Below are 17,202 nucleotides of genomic sequence, written 5' to 3'. Positions count from 1 at the left end.
CGGGCTATATTCTTTTTTTTTTTTTTTTTTTTTTTTTTTTTGAGACGGAGTTTCGCTCTTGTTACCCAGGCTGGAGTGCAATGGCGCGATCTTGGCTCACTGCAACCTCCGCCTCCTGGGTTCAGGCAATTCTCCTGCCTCAGCCTCCTGAGTAGCTGGGATTACAGGCACGCGCCACCATGCCCAGCTCATTTTTTGTATTTTTAGTAAAGACAGGGTTTCACCATGTTGACCAGGATGGTCTCGATCTCTTGACCTCGTGATCCACCCGCCTCGGCCTCCCAAAGTGCTGGGATTACAGGCTTGAGCCACCGCGCCTGGCCCCCGGGCTATATTCTTTATTTTATTTTTTTTGTTGGTTTTTTTTTTAGAGACAGGGTCTTACCATGTTGCCCACGCTGGTCTCAAACTCCTGGGTTCAAAACAGTCCTTCCACCTTGGCCTCCCAAAGTACCGGGGTGATAGGCATGAGCCATCACCCCCAGCCTTTTCCTTTTCTTTTTTTTTTTTTTTTAAGACGGAGTTTCGCTCTTGTTACCCAGGCTGGAGTGCAGTGGTGCAATCTCGGCTCACCGCAACCTCCGTCTCCTGGGTTCAAGCAATTCTTCTGCCTCAGCCTCCCGAGTAGCTGGGACTACAGGCGTGTGCCACCATGCCCAGCAAATTTTTGCATTTTTAGTAGAGATGGGGTTTCACCATGTTGACCAGGATGGTCTCGATCTCTTGACCTCATGATCCACCTGTCTCGGCCTCCCAAAGTGCTGTGATTATAGGTGTGAGCCACCTCGCCTGGCCTTTGTTTTTTGTTGTTTTTGTTTGTTTGTTTGTTTTGTTTTTTTAAAACTCTTTCTGTTTTCAGCCACTACTTCAGATCTCCTGGGCCCGTACCTAGTTTCCTGATGGACAGTGGGTTGGTTAGATACTGGTGTCCCAGAGATTAGAAATCAATTCTTCAGACATCCTTTTTTCCTGGTCTGTAGAAAGAGCAGTGACGGACCCATACAGCGCTTTGACAAGTGTCTGGAGGAGTTCTACGCACTCTGTGACCAGCTGGAGCTCTGCCTGGTAAGAGGTCTCCTAGACACTGGGTAACCACAGCTCTATTCCATTCTCCGGGGTCTTCAGAAACCCTCAGTCAGTCAGCTCACACTCAACTGGGGACTTCCTGTGGGCCAGACCTGTGCTTCCACCAATGCTGGGGACACAGGGTTGCTCTGATCTGTGCCCTCACAGAGCTTTTAATTGCATGGAATAACAAACATACCCCTAAACAGGGACAGCTCAGAGTGGTAAGTGCTGTGATGGGAGAAGCCTAGGCCAGAGTGCTTAGGGTTATGATTGGGGAGGCACAGGCTCAGGGATCGGGGCTGGGATGGGGGAATCTCAGGTGTAGAAGCCCAGGATGGCGATAGGGAGAGAGTGGCTTAGGGAAGGCTACTGCTAGAGCACATGTCAGCAAATCTGGGACAAAGGAGGGAGGAGGGGCAGGAGCTGAGAGGAGGGCAAGTGACTAAGAATACAGACACTGAATAAAAAAAATAAAATAAATAAAATAAAATTATAAAATAAAAAATAAAATAAAATATAAAATAAGAAAAAAAGAATACAGACACTGCTGTCAGATGTACCATCAATCTCTACCTCTGAGCCCTGGGTTCCTCGTTAGGAAAATGGAGTTTCCAGGAAAACTCATATTATGCATATAAACTACTTAACATAATACTAGGCATATGTCACCCAGGCTGGAGTGCAGTGGTGCAGTCTCAGCTCACCGCAACCTCCTCCTGGTTTCAAGCAATTCTCATGCCTCAGCCTCCCAAGTAGCTGGGACTACAGGTGCACACCACCATGACTGGCCAGCTTTTGTATTTTTAGTAGAGATAGGATTTCACTATTTTGGCCAGGCTGGTCTCAAACTCCTGGCCCTAAATGATCCGCCCGCCTCAGTTTCCTAAAGTGCTAGGATTATAGGCAGGAGCCACTGCGTCTGGCGTTTTATTTATTTATTTATTATTATTATTATTTTTTCTTTTTTTTTTTTTTTTGAGACGGAGTTTCGCTCTTGTTACCCAGGCTGGAGTGCAATGGCGCGATCTCGGCTCACCGCAACCTCCGCCTCCTGGGTTCAGGCAATTCTCCTGCCTCAGCCTCCTGAGTAGCTGGGATTATAGGCACGCACCACCATGCCCAGCTAGTTTTTTGTATTTTTAGTAGAGACGGGGTTTCACCATGTTGACCAGGTTGGTCTCGATCTCTCGACCTCGTGATCCACCCGCCTCGGCCTCCCAAAGTGCTGGGATTACAGGCTTGAGCCACCGCGCCCGGCCTATTATTATTTTTTTTGAGACGGAGTTTCGTTCTTGTTACCCAGGCTGGAGTGCAATGGCGCGATCTCGGCTCACCGCAACCTCCACCTCCTGGGTTCAGGCAATTCTCCTGCCTCAGCCTCCTGAGTAGCTGGGATTACAGGCACGCACCACCATGCCCAGCTAATTTTTTATATTTTTTTAGTAGAGACAGGGTTTCACCATGTTGACTAGGATGGTCTCAATCTTTTGACCTTGTGATCCACCCACCTTGGCCTCCCAAAGTGCTGGGATTACAGTATTTATTTATTTTTTAAAGATGGGGTTTCACCATGATGGTCAGGCTGGTTTTGAACTCCTGACCTCAGGTGATCCACCCACCTCAGCCTCCCAAAGTACTAGGTTTACAAGCATGAGCCACCATGCCCGGCTCTTTTTAATTTATTTTGTTTTATTTTTTGAGACAGTGTTTCACTCTGTCGCCCAGGCTGGAGTGCAGTGACACAATCTCAGCTCACTGCAGCCTCTATTTCCTGGGCTGAAGTGATCCTCCCACCTCAACCTCCCAAGAAGCTGGGACTACACGCATGTACTGCCACGCCTGGCTAATTTTTTTATTTTTTGTAGAGACAGGGTTTTACCATGTTGAAGGCTAGTCTTGAACTCCGGGCTCAATTGATTTCGCCCACCTTGGCCTCCCAACATGCTGGGATTACAGACCACTGTGCCTAGCCTGGCCTGAGTTTTGAAGGAAAAGTTGAGAGGTTGAGAAGCTTGGTAGTTGCAGAACCATGTTCCAGCCAGAGGGAATAACATTTGCTTTAAATTTGTTTTAGGGGCCCGGGCGCAGTGGCTCAAGCCTGTAATCCCAGCACTTTGGGAGGCCGAGGCGGGTGGATCACGAGGTCGAGAGATCAAGACCATCCTGGTCAACATGGTGAAACCCCGTCTCTACTAAAAATACAAAAAATTAGCTGGGCATGGTGGCACATGCCTGTAATCCCAGCTACTCAGGAGGCTGAGGCAGGAGAATTGCCTGAACCCAGGAAGCGGAGGTTGCAGTGAGCTGAGACTGCGCCATTGCACTCCAGCCTGGGTAACAAGAGCGAAACTCCGTCTCAAAAAAAAAAAAAAAAAAAAAAATTTGTTTTAGGAACATCAAGTAATTCAGTGTGGTAGGCACAGGAGCTTGTTGGGAGTTTAAATACAACCCTAAGGGTACTGGGGAGGCATGGACCTATCTGCTTTTTTTCTTTTTTTTTTTTTTGAGACGGAGTTTCGCTCTTATTACCCAGGCTGGAGTACAATGGTGCAATCTTGGCTCGCCGCAATCTCCGCCTCCTGGGTTCAGGCAATTCTCCTGCCTCAGCCTCCTGAGTAGCTGGAACTACAGGCACGGGCCACCATGCCCAGCTAATTTTTTGTATTTTTAGTAGAGATGGGGTTTCACCATGTTGACCAGGATGGTCTCGATCTCTTGACCTCGTGATCCACCCACCTCGGCCTCCCAAAGTGCTGGGATTACAGGCGTGAGCCACCGCGCCCGGCTTCCTTTTTTTTTTTGAGACAGCGTCTTGCTCTGTCACCCAGGCTGGAGTACAGTGGCGCAATCTCGGCTCACTGCCACCTCCACCTCCCGGGTTCAAGCAATTATCTGGCTGAGCCTCCCGAGTAGCTGGGATTACATGTGTGCCATCACGCCCAGCTAATTTTTTTTTTTTTTTTTGTATTTTTAGCAGAGACAGGGTTTCATGGTTTTGGCCAGGCTGGTCTTGAACTCCTGACCTTGTGATCCATCCACCTCAGCCTACCAAAGTGCTGGAATTACAGGTGTGTGCCGACGCACCCAGCGTCCTATCTGCTTCTTAGGAATATGCCTCTGACTGGCAAATGAGGGGTGGGTTCAAGGGGCTGAGACTAGAGGCAGGAGCCCAAGGAGGCAACCATGGCAGAATCCAAGTACACCTGGACTAGGCTGCACCAGGGCAGGGCCATGAGAAAACGTGGAAGACTGATGGGAACTTGAGAGGTTTGTGTGCAAGGCTTTGTATGCGGGCCACAGGACTGGTGTGCTAGAAGGATAGAAGGTTTCTAGGATGAGGCTTAGTTCTCTGGTTTAGAATGGAGGGCTGTCCCTGAAACAGGGACCTAGGAGGAGCAGTTTTGGGGAGTATAAGTGCCCTAGGAATGTCAGGGAAGGTGGCGACAATAGGGGCACCGTCAGTGCAGAGGTGGAAGCTGAGTGGTGTGTGTGAGTGTGACGGCCCTGGGAGGTGTTGAACAGTGAGACGACAGGGCTGGGAATGGCTGTTCGCATGTCTTAGGTAGTGTGAGAAGCACCTAGAGCTGACCAGGTGCGGTGGCTCACACTTGTAATCCCAGCACTGTGGGAGGCCGAGGTGGGCAGATCATGAGGTCAGCAGTTTGAGAGCAGCCTGACCAACATGGTGAAACCCCATCTCTACTAAAAATACAAAATTTATCTGGGAGTGGTGGCCCAGGCCTGTAGTCCCAGCTACTTGGGAGGCTGAGGCAAAATAATCGCTTGAACCCGGGAGGTGGAGGTTGCGGTGAGCCAAGATTATGCCACTGCACTGCCGCCTGGGCAACAGAGTGAAGCTCCTTCTCAAAAAAAAAAAAAGGCCAGGCATGGTGTAATCCCAGTACTTTGGGAAGCCGAGGCAGGTGGATCATGAGGTCAAGAGATCAAGACCATCCTGGCCAATATGGTGAAACCCTGTCTCTACTAAAAAATACAAAAAATTAGCTGAGCGCGGTGGAACACACCTGTAGTCCCGGCCACTCGGGAAGCTGAGGCAGGAGGATCACTTGAACCCAGGAGGTGGAGGTTGCAGTGAGCTGAACTCGTGCCACTGCACTCCAGCCTGGTGACAGAGCAAGACTCCGTCTCAAAAAATAAAAAGTAGAGCAGCTAGAGAAGCAGGCAGAAAACAGGGACAGATGCCATCCGAGATGCCATTGCCAACACTAGGCCTGGGACGGGGGCAGTAACAGGGATAGTAGCTAACATTTCTTGGCACTTTAAACGGTGTGCCAGGACCTGTGCCTGGGTGTCACACACCTGCTCTAACTGTTCTCACCTTATGAGGTAGGAAGAGGTGGTTATTAAACCCATTTTCCAAAGGAGGAAACTGAAGCTCAGAGAAGAGCAGCCGAATGCCCCAGGTTCCCCAGCAAGTGATTGGCAGGGCCAGGCTCTGACTCCCAGACCTGGGAAATCCAGAGGCCAAACCGATAACCCCTAACTAGCTCTTGGGGTGGGGTAGAATGACCTGGGGTGGGGCTGATGCTGCCCCCTTACCTGTCTGTCCACAGCGCCTGGCACATGAGTGCCTGTCACAGAGTTGCGACAGTGCCAAGCACTCTCCCACACTGGTGCCCACAGCCACCAAGCCCGACGCAGTGCAGCCGGACAGCCTGCCCTACCCACAGTACCTGGCGGTCATCAAAGCCCAGATTACTTGTGCCAAGGACATTCACACCGCCCTGCTGGACTGTGCCAACAAGGTCACGGGCAAGACGCCCGCACCACCTGCTGGCCCTGGGGGCACCCTGTGAAGGCGGGGGCAGGCAGTGGTCGGTGGGTGGTGTGCAAAGGGAATGAAGTGGCCTAGGCCTAAACCCAGCAGCCTCCTCTGACTCTTCCTGTCTGAACACTGCGGCTGGAGCCAGCAGGGGGCAGCAGAGGCCGACAGGGATTACGCAGGCGGGGCCCTTGCCTCCCCGGCCCTTCTTCCTGCTCCGGCTCCTAGCCTCAGGTAGACTTTGGACTATGTGTGTTGATGACCTCTCTTTTCCAGGGGCCCTCTCCCAACCTGGGCTGGGTGTGGGGCCCTGGCTGTCCCCTCTCTCTCAGTCCCTCCTGTCTCCAGCTCGGAGGTGGGCTCTGTCTGCCCTTCTGTCTCTATTACAGTTGTCTGTCTCATCCCGTCTCTTTTTGTCCTTGTCTCTCTGCGCTGGCTAATGTGTCTCTGCCCCTGTGGTCCTATGCCTCTCTCTCTGGCCTCTCTCTCTTAGTCCTCTTTAGCTGTCTTCTGTCCCAGCTCCTAACTGGGACTCTGTGTCTATGCAGGAGGCCAGCACTCTTATCTGGGACTAACGGAAGGGATTTCCAGGGGCCACAGCCAAGCCCAGAGTACCCCAGAGGCTCCCATGTCAGCCCAGACCCCAGGGTCCTTGGCCTAGGAAAGGAGCAGTGGAGGGGCCCAGGCTCTGAGCTCCATGGGTCTGAGCAGGGTGCAACTCGGGCCTCCACCCGCACCCAAGCCTGCGTCAGCGGAACTCAAGTGTGGGGCGTTGTGCAATCTGTGACAAGGCTGGCCCAGCTGGATGCCTGGGTCCCAGTATTTTTAGCCCCAAAGGAGAAGTGAAAAGGCCCCAGCCGGGATGAATCATCAGTCCTGGGGAAGAACCCAGGCGCCTGAGCCCCAGCTCCGGGAAGCAGGCCCTGGGGAGGGGGCTTCAAGGAGGGAGTGCCCCGCCAGATTCCCTGCTTCCCTGGGAGCTTCAGGAAGCTCAGCCTCGGGCTTCAGGCCTGAGCAAGTGCAGGGCGGAGTTACCAGCCCAGGCTCAGATGTTGGGGTGTGAAAGGCTCTAGTGACTCAGCCTGGTTGGAGAACTGCCCCACCCAATACCTTCTGTGCCATGGTTCCCACATTGCCACCCAGTGGCCTCCTGTCCTGGACGCCATCTCTGCAAGGAAACCCCAGGACCATGGAGACCTCTGTGATTCACACTGAGCCCAAGTCCCCACTGGGGAAACAGAAATGGCCAGCCGCATGTGTCCCAGGAAACTCCTCCCCTTGTTCTTCCTTCAATGCCTAGGCATGCAGGGCAGGAGGAAGGCTGGAGCACTGTCCCTAGGAGGAATTTCTCCTCCAGGGAAGCCTCAGTTTTGCCCATTTATCTCACTTAATCAGTTTTCTACCCAGTCCCCAGATGTGGGATAATCTCCCTATCTAAAGTCAACTGATACGGACTTCAATCACATCTACAAAACACTTCCATAGCTGCAGCTAGATGAGTGTTTGATTGAATAACTGGGACTGAAGCCCGCCCAAGTTGACACATAACACTGACCATCTAGGCCACATGCGGTGGCTCACGCCTGTAATCCTAGCACTCTGGAAGACCAAGGCAGGTGGATCACCTCAGGTCAGGAGTTCAAGACCAGCCTAGCCAAAATGGTGAAACACCCTCTCTACTAAAAATACAAAAATTTAGCGCGACTGTAATCCCAGCTACTCAGGAGGCTGAGGCAGGCGAATCGCTTGTACCTGGGAGGCAGAGGTTGTGAACCAAGACTGTGCCATTGCACTCCAGCCTTGGGCGACAGAGTAAGACTCAGTCTCAAAAAAAAAAACTGACCATCTAGTCCTTGACACTGGGGTACCATCATACATCTCCTTAACCACACTTCATCTCCAAATAAGTAGGATAACATAGTCATAGTCCTGCCCAACGTGACATAGTTATCTTCAATACAGCTGAAAACCACTAACCCTCGCCCAAGCGGAGCCCACCAGCAGTGGTAGAGACATGTCCGTCCATGAGCACACACACACAGGAAGACTGAGGGACTGCTGGCCCTCACAGGTAGTCAACATCACACACAGATAGGGGGCCTGAGAGCCCAGCACCCATGGTACAGGGCCTACCAGTGCTGAAAACCACACCCAGGGAAGCCACAGACACACAGAGTGGGTGGTCGGGTGATGGATGCACATTTACCAGGGACACAGGGTGAAAGGCGGGCACCAGGAAGTTGGAGTCACTCAGCAAACACATTGGGTATCTTGTGCCCAAGCCCTGTATTCCTGTAGCTGGTATTCTAGTGAGAGACAGTACATGTGATAAAAGTAAAAGATACCAGGGGTGAAAAATTAAAGCTGAAAAGTGAGATCAGAAGTGGAAATGCTGGGGCCAGGTGCAGTGGCCCAGGCCTGTGATCCCATCACTTTGGGAGGCGCAGACAGGTGGTGTCTTGAGCCCAGGAATTCAAGGCCAGTCCGGGCAACCTAGCAAAAGCCTATATCTGAAAAAAATACAAAACTTAGCCAGGTGTGGTGGTGCATTCCCAGATTCCCAGGTACTCAGGGACTGAGGTGGGAGGATCCCTTTAGCTTGAGAGGTCTAGGCTGCAGTGAGCTGTGATCACACCACTGCATTCCAGCTTGGTTGACGGAGAGCCTGCTTTTGTTGTTTTTGAGACAAGTTTCGCTCTGTCACCAGGCTAGAGTGCAATGGTGCAATCTAAGCTCACTGCAACCTCCACCTCCTGGGTTCAGGCAATTCTCCTGCCTCAGCCTCCCGAGTAGCTGGAACTACAGGCTGCGCCACCATGCCCAGCTAATTTTGTATTTTTAGTAGAGATGGGGTTTCACCATGTTGACCAGGATGGTCTCAATCTCTTGACCTAGTGATCCACCTGCCTTGGCCTCCCAAAGTGCTGGGATTATAGGCGTGAGCCTAGCCGAGAAGGTGATTTTAGAGCAGCCCTGGAGAGGGAATAAGCTCGGGGACATCCACACATCCAGGCAAGAGTGCTCCAGACAGAGGGAACTGCCCATGCCAAGGCCCTGGGACAGGAATGTGCTGGGCTTTATGGAACACATAAAAAGGAGGCTTGGGCACAATGGGGGAGCAGGGATAGGAGAGGAAATCCAGACAGGTCACAGAGGGCCTTGGTGAGGACTTGGCTTTGCTAGATTATTAAACCCAGAGGGAGATTACACAGTCTGGTGCACACTGCAGGCTCCATGGAGGGGGTGGATGTGAGGCGCACAGCCACCACAAATTGGACTGTAGGGACTCCAGCAACACAGCATGCCTGCCCCCCTGCAGAGCTAACGCACCATCCTACAACCACGGTGCCCCCCAAGAACCCCATTCCATTGACAATCCCACAAACAAATACTCTTAGGGAGCAACCCAGCTGTATGAACACAACACCCTCGAAACCACCACTTAACCCGATAAGCTATCTCTCACCCCATCGCAGACTTTGCCCATCACGGGCTGACTCAGCCCTGTCCTTAGCCCAGCACTATCAGCAGCAGCCTCAGCGGCACTGCCCCAGCTTCTCAGGTTCTTGCATCTGCATGTCTGCTCTGCCCACGGAGACAGACACAAGAACCAGTGACATAAAGGGGGAGCTCACCAGCCACTCTCCCCATCACGCGGGCTGTAGACGTCAAGAACCAAAGTTCATCCGTTTCACTGCCTTATGACTGGGGCCACAGGAACAGCATTCAGATGCTGGCCTACTGTGATGTGCCCACGCAGTCTTAGACACCCACGACAAAGGACCAAAGGACGTAGACATGTGAACACCTGGGGACCACACACACTGAACCACAAGGGCCTTGTTGCACTGTCACAGCTGGAGTCACACGGATGCTGACACAGCTTCAGATGTGTCTGTCGGGTGTGATGGCACGTGCCTCTACTTGGGAGGCTGAAGTAGGGGGATGGATTCAGCTGGGAGGTCAAGGCTGCAGTGAGCAAGATCATGCCGCTGGACTCTAGCCTGGGCAACAGAGCGAGACCCTGCCTCAAAGGCGCGCACACACAAACACGCACACACACACACACACACACACACGACACACAGAGTTGTGTGTGCACAGAGCCTCACTCACAGGGGAAGGTAGAGTCATTCCCTCACCCAGGCACCTGCGAAGAGTTACACACACTGAGTCACTGCGGATCCCACAGTGGCTCAGAACTACACACAGATGTGCAGGTGGGGATGAAAACCTCATGTTCTTACGAATGCCGCCTCAAAGACAAACTGCAGTACAGTTACAACAGAGCATCCACCCCACACCCACAGACGGTCAACGCACACATGGCACAATCACACAGGCGGTTTCACACACTGATTCACACCGCCAAGTCGCGCGGGATTGTATGCACACAGCCTTCTCACAGGAAACTGGGCACACTCTCGTCTCTCAGCAGGCACGCCGGACCTCGCACCCCCAAATGCCAAGGCGCACACCTTTGCACCCGGGAGCACACACGCCGGCCGGCCCAGGCCCACCGCCCACGCAGTGGCAGGCCAGGGCACAGACGGCCAGCCGGGCCCTCGGCCACGCCAGCTCAGGCCCAGGCAATCACGCCAGGCGCACACAGGGCGCGGGCACACGTGCCGCGGGTACACGGGCCCCAGCTCGCCCGCGCACTCGGCCGGCTCTCACACCCCCGCATTTCCCGTCCCCGCTTGTTTTTCTGGAAACTCTGCTCTCCGCTCCCCTCCCCCTAGGCCGGAAGTGCTGGCTGTATTTTTAGCCTTTCTGGTTTCCGCCCCTTTCCTTCTCTCCCCACCCGCCCAGGACTGGCCCCAGCTCCCCGCGGGGGACCCCGGCCATCCCCTTCCCCACCGTCATTCCAGAGGGGATTCCCGGCCGCTGCTGGGGCCGCGGATTTTCCCGCTGGCTACGTGGGGAACAGGGAGGAGTACTGCCATGAACTTCCTCCTGTCCTGGGACTCCCGAGACATGGGGGGAGGACCGAGGGCCTAGTCTCCTGGATCTGAGGGAGGAGGGGCTTGGGGGGGGTCTCCCGGGTCTGAGGGAGGAGGGCTTAGGGACGGGCCCGGACCCGTGGGTCTGAGGGAGGAGGGGGCTGGGGGCCTGGACCCCTGGGTCTGAGGGAGGAGGGGCTGGGGTCTCGGATTCCGAGGTCCTGAGAGAGGAGGGGGCTGAGACTTGGACTCCTGGGTCTTAGGGAGAAGGGGTTGGGGACTCAGGCCCCTGGGTCACTTCGAGGAGGGACTGAGGCCTTGGCTTCTGGGTCGGTCTACAGGTCTGTCGGTCTAGGGAGACGGAGGACCAGTCTTTCTGCGAGCAAAGCATCCCCCTCCTTTGAGAGTGGCCCTATCCCAAAAGTCCTGACTCTGGGACCGATGACTCAGCAGATGGGAGAGAGGAGGGAGTCAGCCTGACTCAGGGATGGGAAATGCTCCCGGTCTCTGGGGAGTAGAAACTGGAATCCCTCCTCCAGGATAGATCGCAGCCCAAGCTGAGCCGGGCTCCGAAGACCCAAGGGTGCCCCCAACTCCTCTTTCCCCGCCTCAGTCCTATAAGCTGCGTAAGGATCTGGAGCTCGGCCGAGAGGCGGGTCCCATGTCCCCCTCCTCGCCCCTTCCCCCCCCCCCCCCCGTTGTCCTCGGGGCTCTGTTTACAGGAGACAGGAGCCCTGGTTACAGGAGAGGAACCCGAGTGTCCGGGCTGAACCTCCTCGTCACGGCTTCCAGGAAGCCCCCGCTCCCCCGCCCCCTACGAGTGAGTCACTGGCGAGGAGGAGGCCACAACCGTGCCAGAGCCGCCCTCGGCCCGCCCAGCTCACGAGACCGGCCCGGGAAGGCCCCCGGCCTCAGCAAGCGACGCACCAGGGATTCCCCCCAACAGCTCTCCGACGAAGCAAGTCGACGTGGATCCTGGCAGAATCTCCCCACCTTGATACAAGCCCGCACCCTGCAAGAATGAACTTTCCACCATTATAACTGCGCACTGTGGCAATGATTCGACCCCCGCATTTTCACTCGGGACAGCCAGTTCTCCAACACCCCTTTAAAAACAAATTGTCTTCCCAGATCTTAAGGAGAGTTTTCACTTAGGGCAACCCTTTGATAAGAAACAATGCGCCAGTGTGGGAAATGAGCCTTGAAAATGTAGTCTGGGCTAGGTGCAGTGACTCACACCTGCAATCCCAGCACTTTGGGAGGTCAAGGCAGGTGGATCACCCGAAGTCAAGAGTTTGAGACCAGTCTAACATGGTGAAACCCCGTCTCTACTAAAAATACAAAAATTAGCTGGGCGTGGTGGCAGGCGCCTGTAATCCCAGCTACCTAGGATGCTGAGGCAGGAGAATCGCTTGAACCTGGGAGGTGAAGTCTGCAGTGAGCCAAGACCCTACCATTGCACTCCAGCCTGAGCAACAAGAGCAAAACTCTGTCTCGAAAAGAAAATGTAGTCTGAAGGCACACCTCACTATAAGAGGCCCATCCAGCCGTCAATTGGGGATGACCCAATTTTATTTTTAAGCTTAAAACAGTTTTCAATCAATGCAGCTCTCCATTATAATAAAAGACCTCCACCTTTCCCACCTTGAGTTTTCCTAGAGGGTAAACCTCAACATAATTTCAGGCCCTGGTATGAGGCCTCTGCCATTTGCTAGCTCGAACTAGAAGAGTCACTTTTTTATCCCCCTGGACAAAAACCCCAGTCTCGGCTCATTGCAACCTCCACCTCCTGGATCAAGCCATTCTCCCACCTCAGCCTGCCCCCTCCCCCTGCCCAGTAGTGGGACCACAGGTGTGCACCACACCCAGCTAAGTTTGTGTATGTTTTGTAGAAATCGGGATTCATTGTTGCCCAGGCTGGTCTCTAACTCCTGAGCCCTTGTGATCCTCCCACTTCCGACGCCCACAGTGCTGGGGCTACAGGTGTGAGCCAGACGGAAGAGTAACTCGGCTTTGGTTTCCCCCTGCATTAAATGGGCATACCACTTGGCTTCTTAGGATTACTGTACATACTTAGAGCACTTAGAACAACGATCAGCCCAGAAGAAATTATCTGCCTGAAAGTGAGGGGCTAGGGGCACCCTGTTAATTGGGAAAGGAGGCCCCTTTTCAGCTTCACCGGGCATCCTGGACCCCAACCCACTCTCTCACCCACTCAATCCCAGCAAGTGGTAAACGGGAGGGCGGTCCCGGCCTCCTTATCTGTCTGGGCTGTTTGGGAGTGAGACCACACAAGGCAGGCAGTTCTGAGAATTCTCCTCCAAGGCCTGCTGGTTCTTTCTTGGGACTTTGTTTTACAGAGTTCTTTAAGTGCTTGTTTCTCACAGTCTTTCTCCTTTTTGCCCAGTCTTTCTTTCTTTTCTTTCTTTATTTTTCTAAATGACAACAGGTGTCATCTTTTTTTTTTTTTGAGATGGAGTTTCGCTCTTGTTACCCAGGCTGGAGTGCAATGGCGCGACCTCGGCTCACCGCAACCTCCGCCTCCTGGGTTCAGGCAATTCTCCTGCCTCAGCCTCCTGAGTAGCTGGGATTACAGGCACGCGCTACCATGCCCAGCTAATTTTTTGTATTTTTAGTAGAGACGGGGTTTCACCAAGTTGACCAGGATAGTCTCCATCTCTTGACCTCATAATCCACCCGTCTCGGCCTCCCAAAGTGCTGGGATTACAGGCTTGAGCCACCGCGCCCGGCCCATCTTTTTTTTTTTTTTTTTTTTTTTAAATAATACATTTTATAGAGATGGGATCTCGCTGTTGCCCAAGCTGACTTCAAACTCCTGATCTCAGATAATCTACCTGCCTCACCCTCTCAAACTGCTGGGATTGGCCGGGATTGGCCGAGCTTGGCGGCTCACACCTGTAATTCCAGCTCTTTGGGAGGCCGCGGTGGGAGGATCACCAGAGCTCAGGAGCCCGAGATCAGCCTGAGCAACACAGAGAAATCCTGTCTCCCAAAAAGAAAGAAAGAAAAACACAAAAAGTTCTGTGATCACAGGCGTGAGCCACTGCGCTCAGCCCCTTTCGGTTTGTTTCTGTGATCCTCCCAACTCTCTTCTCCCTCTGAATCTGTTTCTGGGACTTTCTCTCTCTCTCTCCACCTTCCCGCCCCTCCTCACTCTCTCCAACCCTCTCTGCGTCTCTGTTGATGTTTTTCTCTCTGCCTCTCTCCCTGTCTGTCTGTGCCCCTCTGCGTGTCTCTCGCCACCCCCGTCCCTCTGTGTCGCACGCACACGCCCCATCGGGCCTCTGCCCTTGTCAGTTGCCCTGGGAGCCCTGCCCCCACCTCCGTCCCAGTTCCCTTCTACAAGCCTCAGTCTCCAGCTCTGAAAACTCGGCAGGCGCCCCGCCATTCGCACCCCCACGCCGACCCCCACCCCTACCCCACGCACTCCCCGCCCGGTCGCGGCTGTCCACCGGCCAAACTCAGGCGCGTCCTGGCCCAGGGCCGGGCGGAAGGGAACCAGTCCGGAGCCAGCCAGGCTGCGCCAGGGGCGCGCGTCCGGGAAGCGCCCCTCCTGCCCCGCCCCCGGCCCCGCCCCGTTTTCTATAAGAAGACGGCTCTCCCTGCCAGCCTCAGCCTGACTTCAGCGCTCCGACACTTGGCCGACTCCCTCATGGCCAACCGCTACACCATGGATCTCACCGCCATCTACGAGGTGAGTCCCCGCCACTCGGCACCTGCAAGCCTGACTCCCAGCTCTCTAGAGCCGCAAGCTCCAGCCGTGGACGCTTGCCTCCCCTCTCCAACTGGGGCTCCCTAGCGCGCCAGCCCGGCGCCCCTGCCTTCTGCTCCCGAGACCAGCTTGGTGATTTGGAGGTAGAAACGGAGCTCGCGTCTCCCGGGTCTTGGCTCAAACAAGGGCGGGGCGGCCCGTGCAAGTGGAAAGTCGGAGAACATTTCTCACACCGAGGCTGTCTGGAGGAGGAAGTGGCCCCCATACCTGGCTCACCCCTAGTCGTTGCTGAGGGCGTGCTTTTGCGCGGAGGCGTTTGTGGGGCTGAAGTCTCAGGGTGGGGGGATACGACTCAATGTCTCACCAGTCCCTGACCGTACTTCTCTGAAAACCCTAAAACCAAAGCGATCCGGACTCCTGGGTCAACTTTGCCCGGTTCCTCCAGTTGTGAAACTGGAGATCCCGACGCGTGGGTCATATCGGGGGAGGCCCAGAGACTCAAAACTGGGAAATAGTGGTGCGCTCTGACTTCGGGGACCCCTCTTGGTCCAGCCGGGGAAACAGGAATTCCGAGAGTCCCTCGGGATAATGTCTCGGTCGGGGGTAAACTCGGAATCTCCAAATCTGGGTTCCTGGCATCTGGAACCTGGGATTTTCTGCGGGCGGGTGGGGCTCAGGCCGGGAGCCCACAAACCGGCTTGGCAAGCTCTTGATCCCTGCAGCTGGGGTGGGGCGCCGCCCTGCATTTTCGGGTGCCTTAACCGAGCCATTTCCGCAGAGCCTCCTGTCGCTGAACGCTGACGCGCCCGTGCCATCCGACCACGGAGAGGCTGAGTCCAGCCCAGGCTGGGGCTCTTCGGGACTCTGGAGCCTGAGCCCCTCTGACTGCAGCCCGTCTGGGGTCATCTCTCGCCTGCCTGGCCGCTCCACCAGCCTGGTGGAGGGCCGCAGCTTTGGCTGGGTGCCCCCACCTCCTGGCTTCGCACCGCTGGCTCCCCACCTGGGCCCCGAGCTGTCACCCTCACCCACCTCGCCCACAGCGACCCCCACCACCTCCTCCCGCTACAAGACTGAGCTATGTCGGACCTTCTCAGAGAGTGGGCGCTGCCGCTATGGGGCCAAATGCCAGTTTGCCCATGGCCTCGGCGAGCTGCGCCAAGCCAATCGCCACCCCAAGTACAAGACGGAACTCTGCCACAAGTTCTACCTCCAGGGCCGCTGCCCCTACGGCTCTCGCTGCCACTTCATCCACAACCCCAGCGAAGACCTGGCGGCCCCGGGCCACCCTCCTGTGCTTCGCCAGAGCATCAGTTTCTCTGGCCTACCCTCCGGCCGCCGGACCTCACCACCACCGCCAGGCCTGGCCGGCCCTTCCCTGTCCTGCTCCTTCTCGCCCTCCAGCTCCCCACCACCACCTGGGGACCTTCCACTGTCACCCTCTGCCTTCTCTGCTGCCCCTGGTACCCCCGTGGCTCGAAGAGACCCCACCCCAGTCTGTTGCCCCTCCTGCCGAAGGGCCACCCCTATGAGCGTCTGGGGGGGGGCCTTGGGTGGCCTGGTTCGAAGCCCCTCTGTACAATCCCTGGGATCTGACCCTGATGAATACGCCAGCAGCGGCAGCAGCTTGGGGGGCTCTGACTCTCCAGTCTTCGAGGCGGGGGTTTTTCCACCACCCCAGCCCACGGCAGCCCCCCGGCGACTCCCCATTTTCAATCGCATCTCTGTTTCTGAATGACAAGTGACTCTGCCTCGCCAGATCAGCTGGATCTCAAGGGGGGAGCCACATCTCTTGCAATGTGGTCTTTCCATGGACCCAGAGCTGTGGAGACTTGGGGGACAGCAATCAGGAAACCCCCTTTTCCAGAATGCATTAACCCACTCCCCTGACCTCACGCTGGGGCAGGTCCCCAAGTGTGGAAGCTCAGTATTCGTGGTGGGGAATGGAGTGTCTTCTGAGGTTCTTTAAAAAAAAAAAAATGTAGCATATTTAAGGGAGGCAATGAACCCTCTCCCCCACCTCTTCCCTGCGCACACCTGTCTCCTGGAATCTTAAGTGCTGTGAATAATAGGCCTTCTCTGCCCCTCCAGTTTTTAGAGATCTGAGGTTCCAGAGTCTCCTGGTGACTGGAACCTCCCCTGAGGGGGAATCCTGGTGCTCAAATTACCCTCCAAAAGCAAGTAGCCAAAGCTGTTGCCAAACCCCACCCATGAATCAATGGGTCTTTATTTATGACGACTTTATTTATTCTAATATGATTTTATAGTATTTATATATATTGGGTCGTCTGTGCTTCCCTCGTATTTTTCTTCCTCTTTTTTTGTAATATTGGAAACGACGTTATAATTATTATAAGTAGACTATAATAATATATTTAGTAATATATATTGTTACCTTAAAAGTCTATTTTTGTGTTTTTGGAAATTTTTAAATAAACGGAATCTGCGTGTAAGCTGGGATCCTTCGCTTCTTCGCGGTCTAGAGACAAGAATGGGGAGGGAAGGGGTGACTTTGGAACCAGTCAACTCTGCTCCTCCCAGCCCCGCGGCGCTTACCTGGCAGGAAGTGACGTCACCGGGCCGGGCCGTTCACCTGAAAGGGTGGGACCAGGTGAGGTCACCAGATGAGAACCGGGGGAGCCAGTTCCCGGGCGTCTGGGGCTCCTTGACCCAACTCT

At 54.7% G+C, this 17,202-nt stretch overlaps 3 protein-coding genes across 4 annotated transcripts in view; 2 read left to right on the top strand and 1 right to left on the bottom strand.

Annotated features, from left to right (window-relative positions):
* Window positions 1-6,252, top strand: part of MED29 (mediator complex subunit 29) — an 8,861-nt gene extending 2,609 nt beyond the window's left edge. Inside the window, exons 3-4 of one of the 2 annotated variants that reach the window (XM_039466471.2) lie at window positions 981-1,065; window positions 5,713-6,252. In XM_039466471.2, the coding sequence (XP_039322405.1) occupies window positions 981-1,065; window positions 5,713-5,931 (304 nt within the window). In that variant the 3' untranslated portion in view covers window positions 5,932-6,252. Of the gene's footprint in view, window positions 1-980; window positions 1,066-5,642 lie in introns of both variants that reach the window. The other variant, XM_003943136.4, reaches the window with a different exon arrangement.
* The window catches only part of PAF1 (PAF1 homolog, Paf1/RNA polymerase II complex component), a 26,099-nt gene extending 8,913 nt beyond the window's left edge, over window positions 1-17,186 (bottom strand). Inside the window, exon 1 of the mRNA XM_003943134.4 lies at window positions 17,081-17,186. The gene's annotated coding sequence lies outside the window, so the exon portion shown is untranslated. The remainder of the gene's footprint in view (window positions 1-17,080) is intronic.
* On the top strand, window positions 14,405-16,977 carry ZFP36 (ZFP36 ring finger protein). Its single transcript, XM_003943138.4, has 2 exons — window positions 14,405-14,509; window positions 15,306-16,977. Exons 1-2 carry the CDS (start codon window positions 14,468-14,470, stop codon window positions 16,260-16,262), a joined length of 999 nt encoding a protein of 332 aa, XP_003943187.1. The 5' UTR covers window positions 14,405-14,467; the 3' UTR covers window positions 16,263-16,977.
* Window positions 17,187-17,202: the final 16 nt, after the last annotated feature.

This window comes from Saimiri boliviensis, chromosome 14, assembly GCF_048565385.1.
Source record: "Saimiri boliviensis isolate mSaiBol1 chromosome 14, mSaiBol1.pri, whole genome shotgun sequence".
NCBI classification, from domain to species: Eukaryota; Metazoa; Chordata; class Mammalia; order Primates; family Cebidae; genus Saimiri; species Saimiri boliviensis.
Note: the sequence above shows the minus strand (reverse complement) of the source record. Positions and strands in the feature narration are given on the sequence as shown.

What these genes read in the sequence shown, in the direction of transcription:
- ZFP36 (XM_003943138.4), top strand. Translation starts at nt 14,468, where the DNA reads ATGGCCAACCGCTACACCATGGATCTCACCGCCATCTACGAG. An exon ending in ATCTCACCGCCATCTACGAG is followed by an intron (nt 14,510 to 15,305) that starts GTGAGTCCCCGC and finishes CCATTTCCGCAG; the next exon opens with AGCCTCCTGTCGCTGAACGC.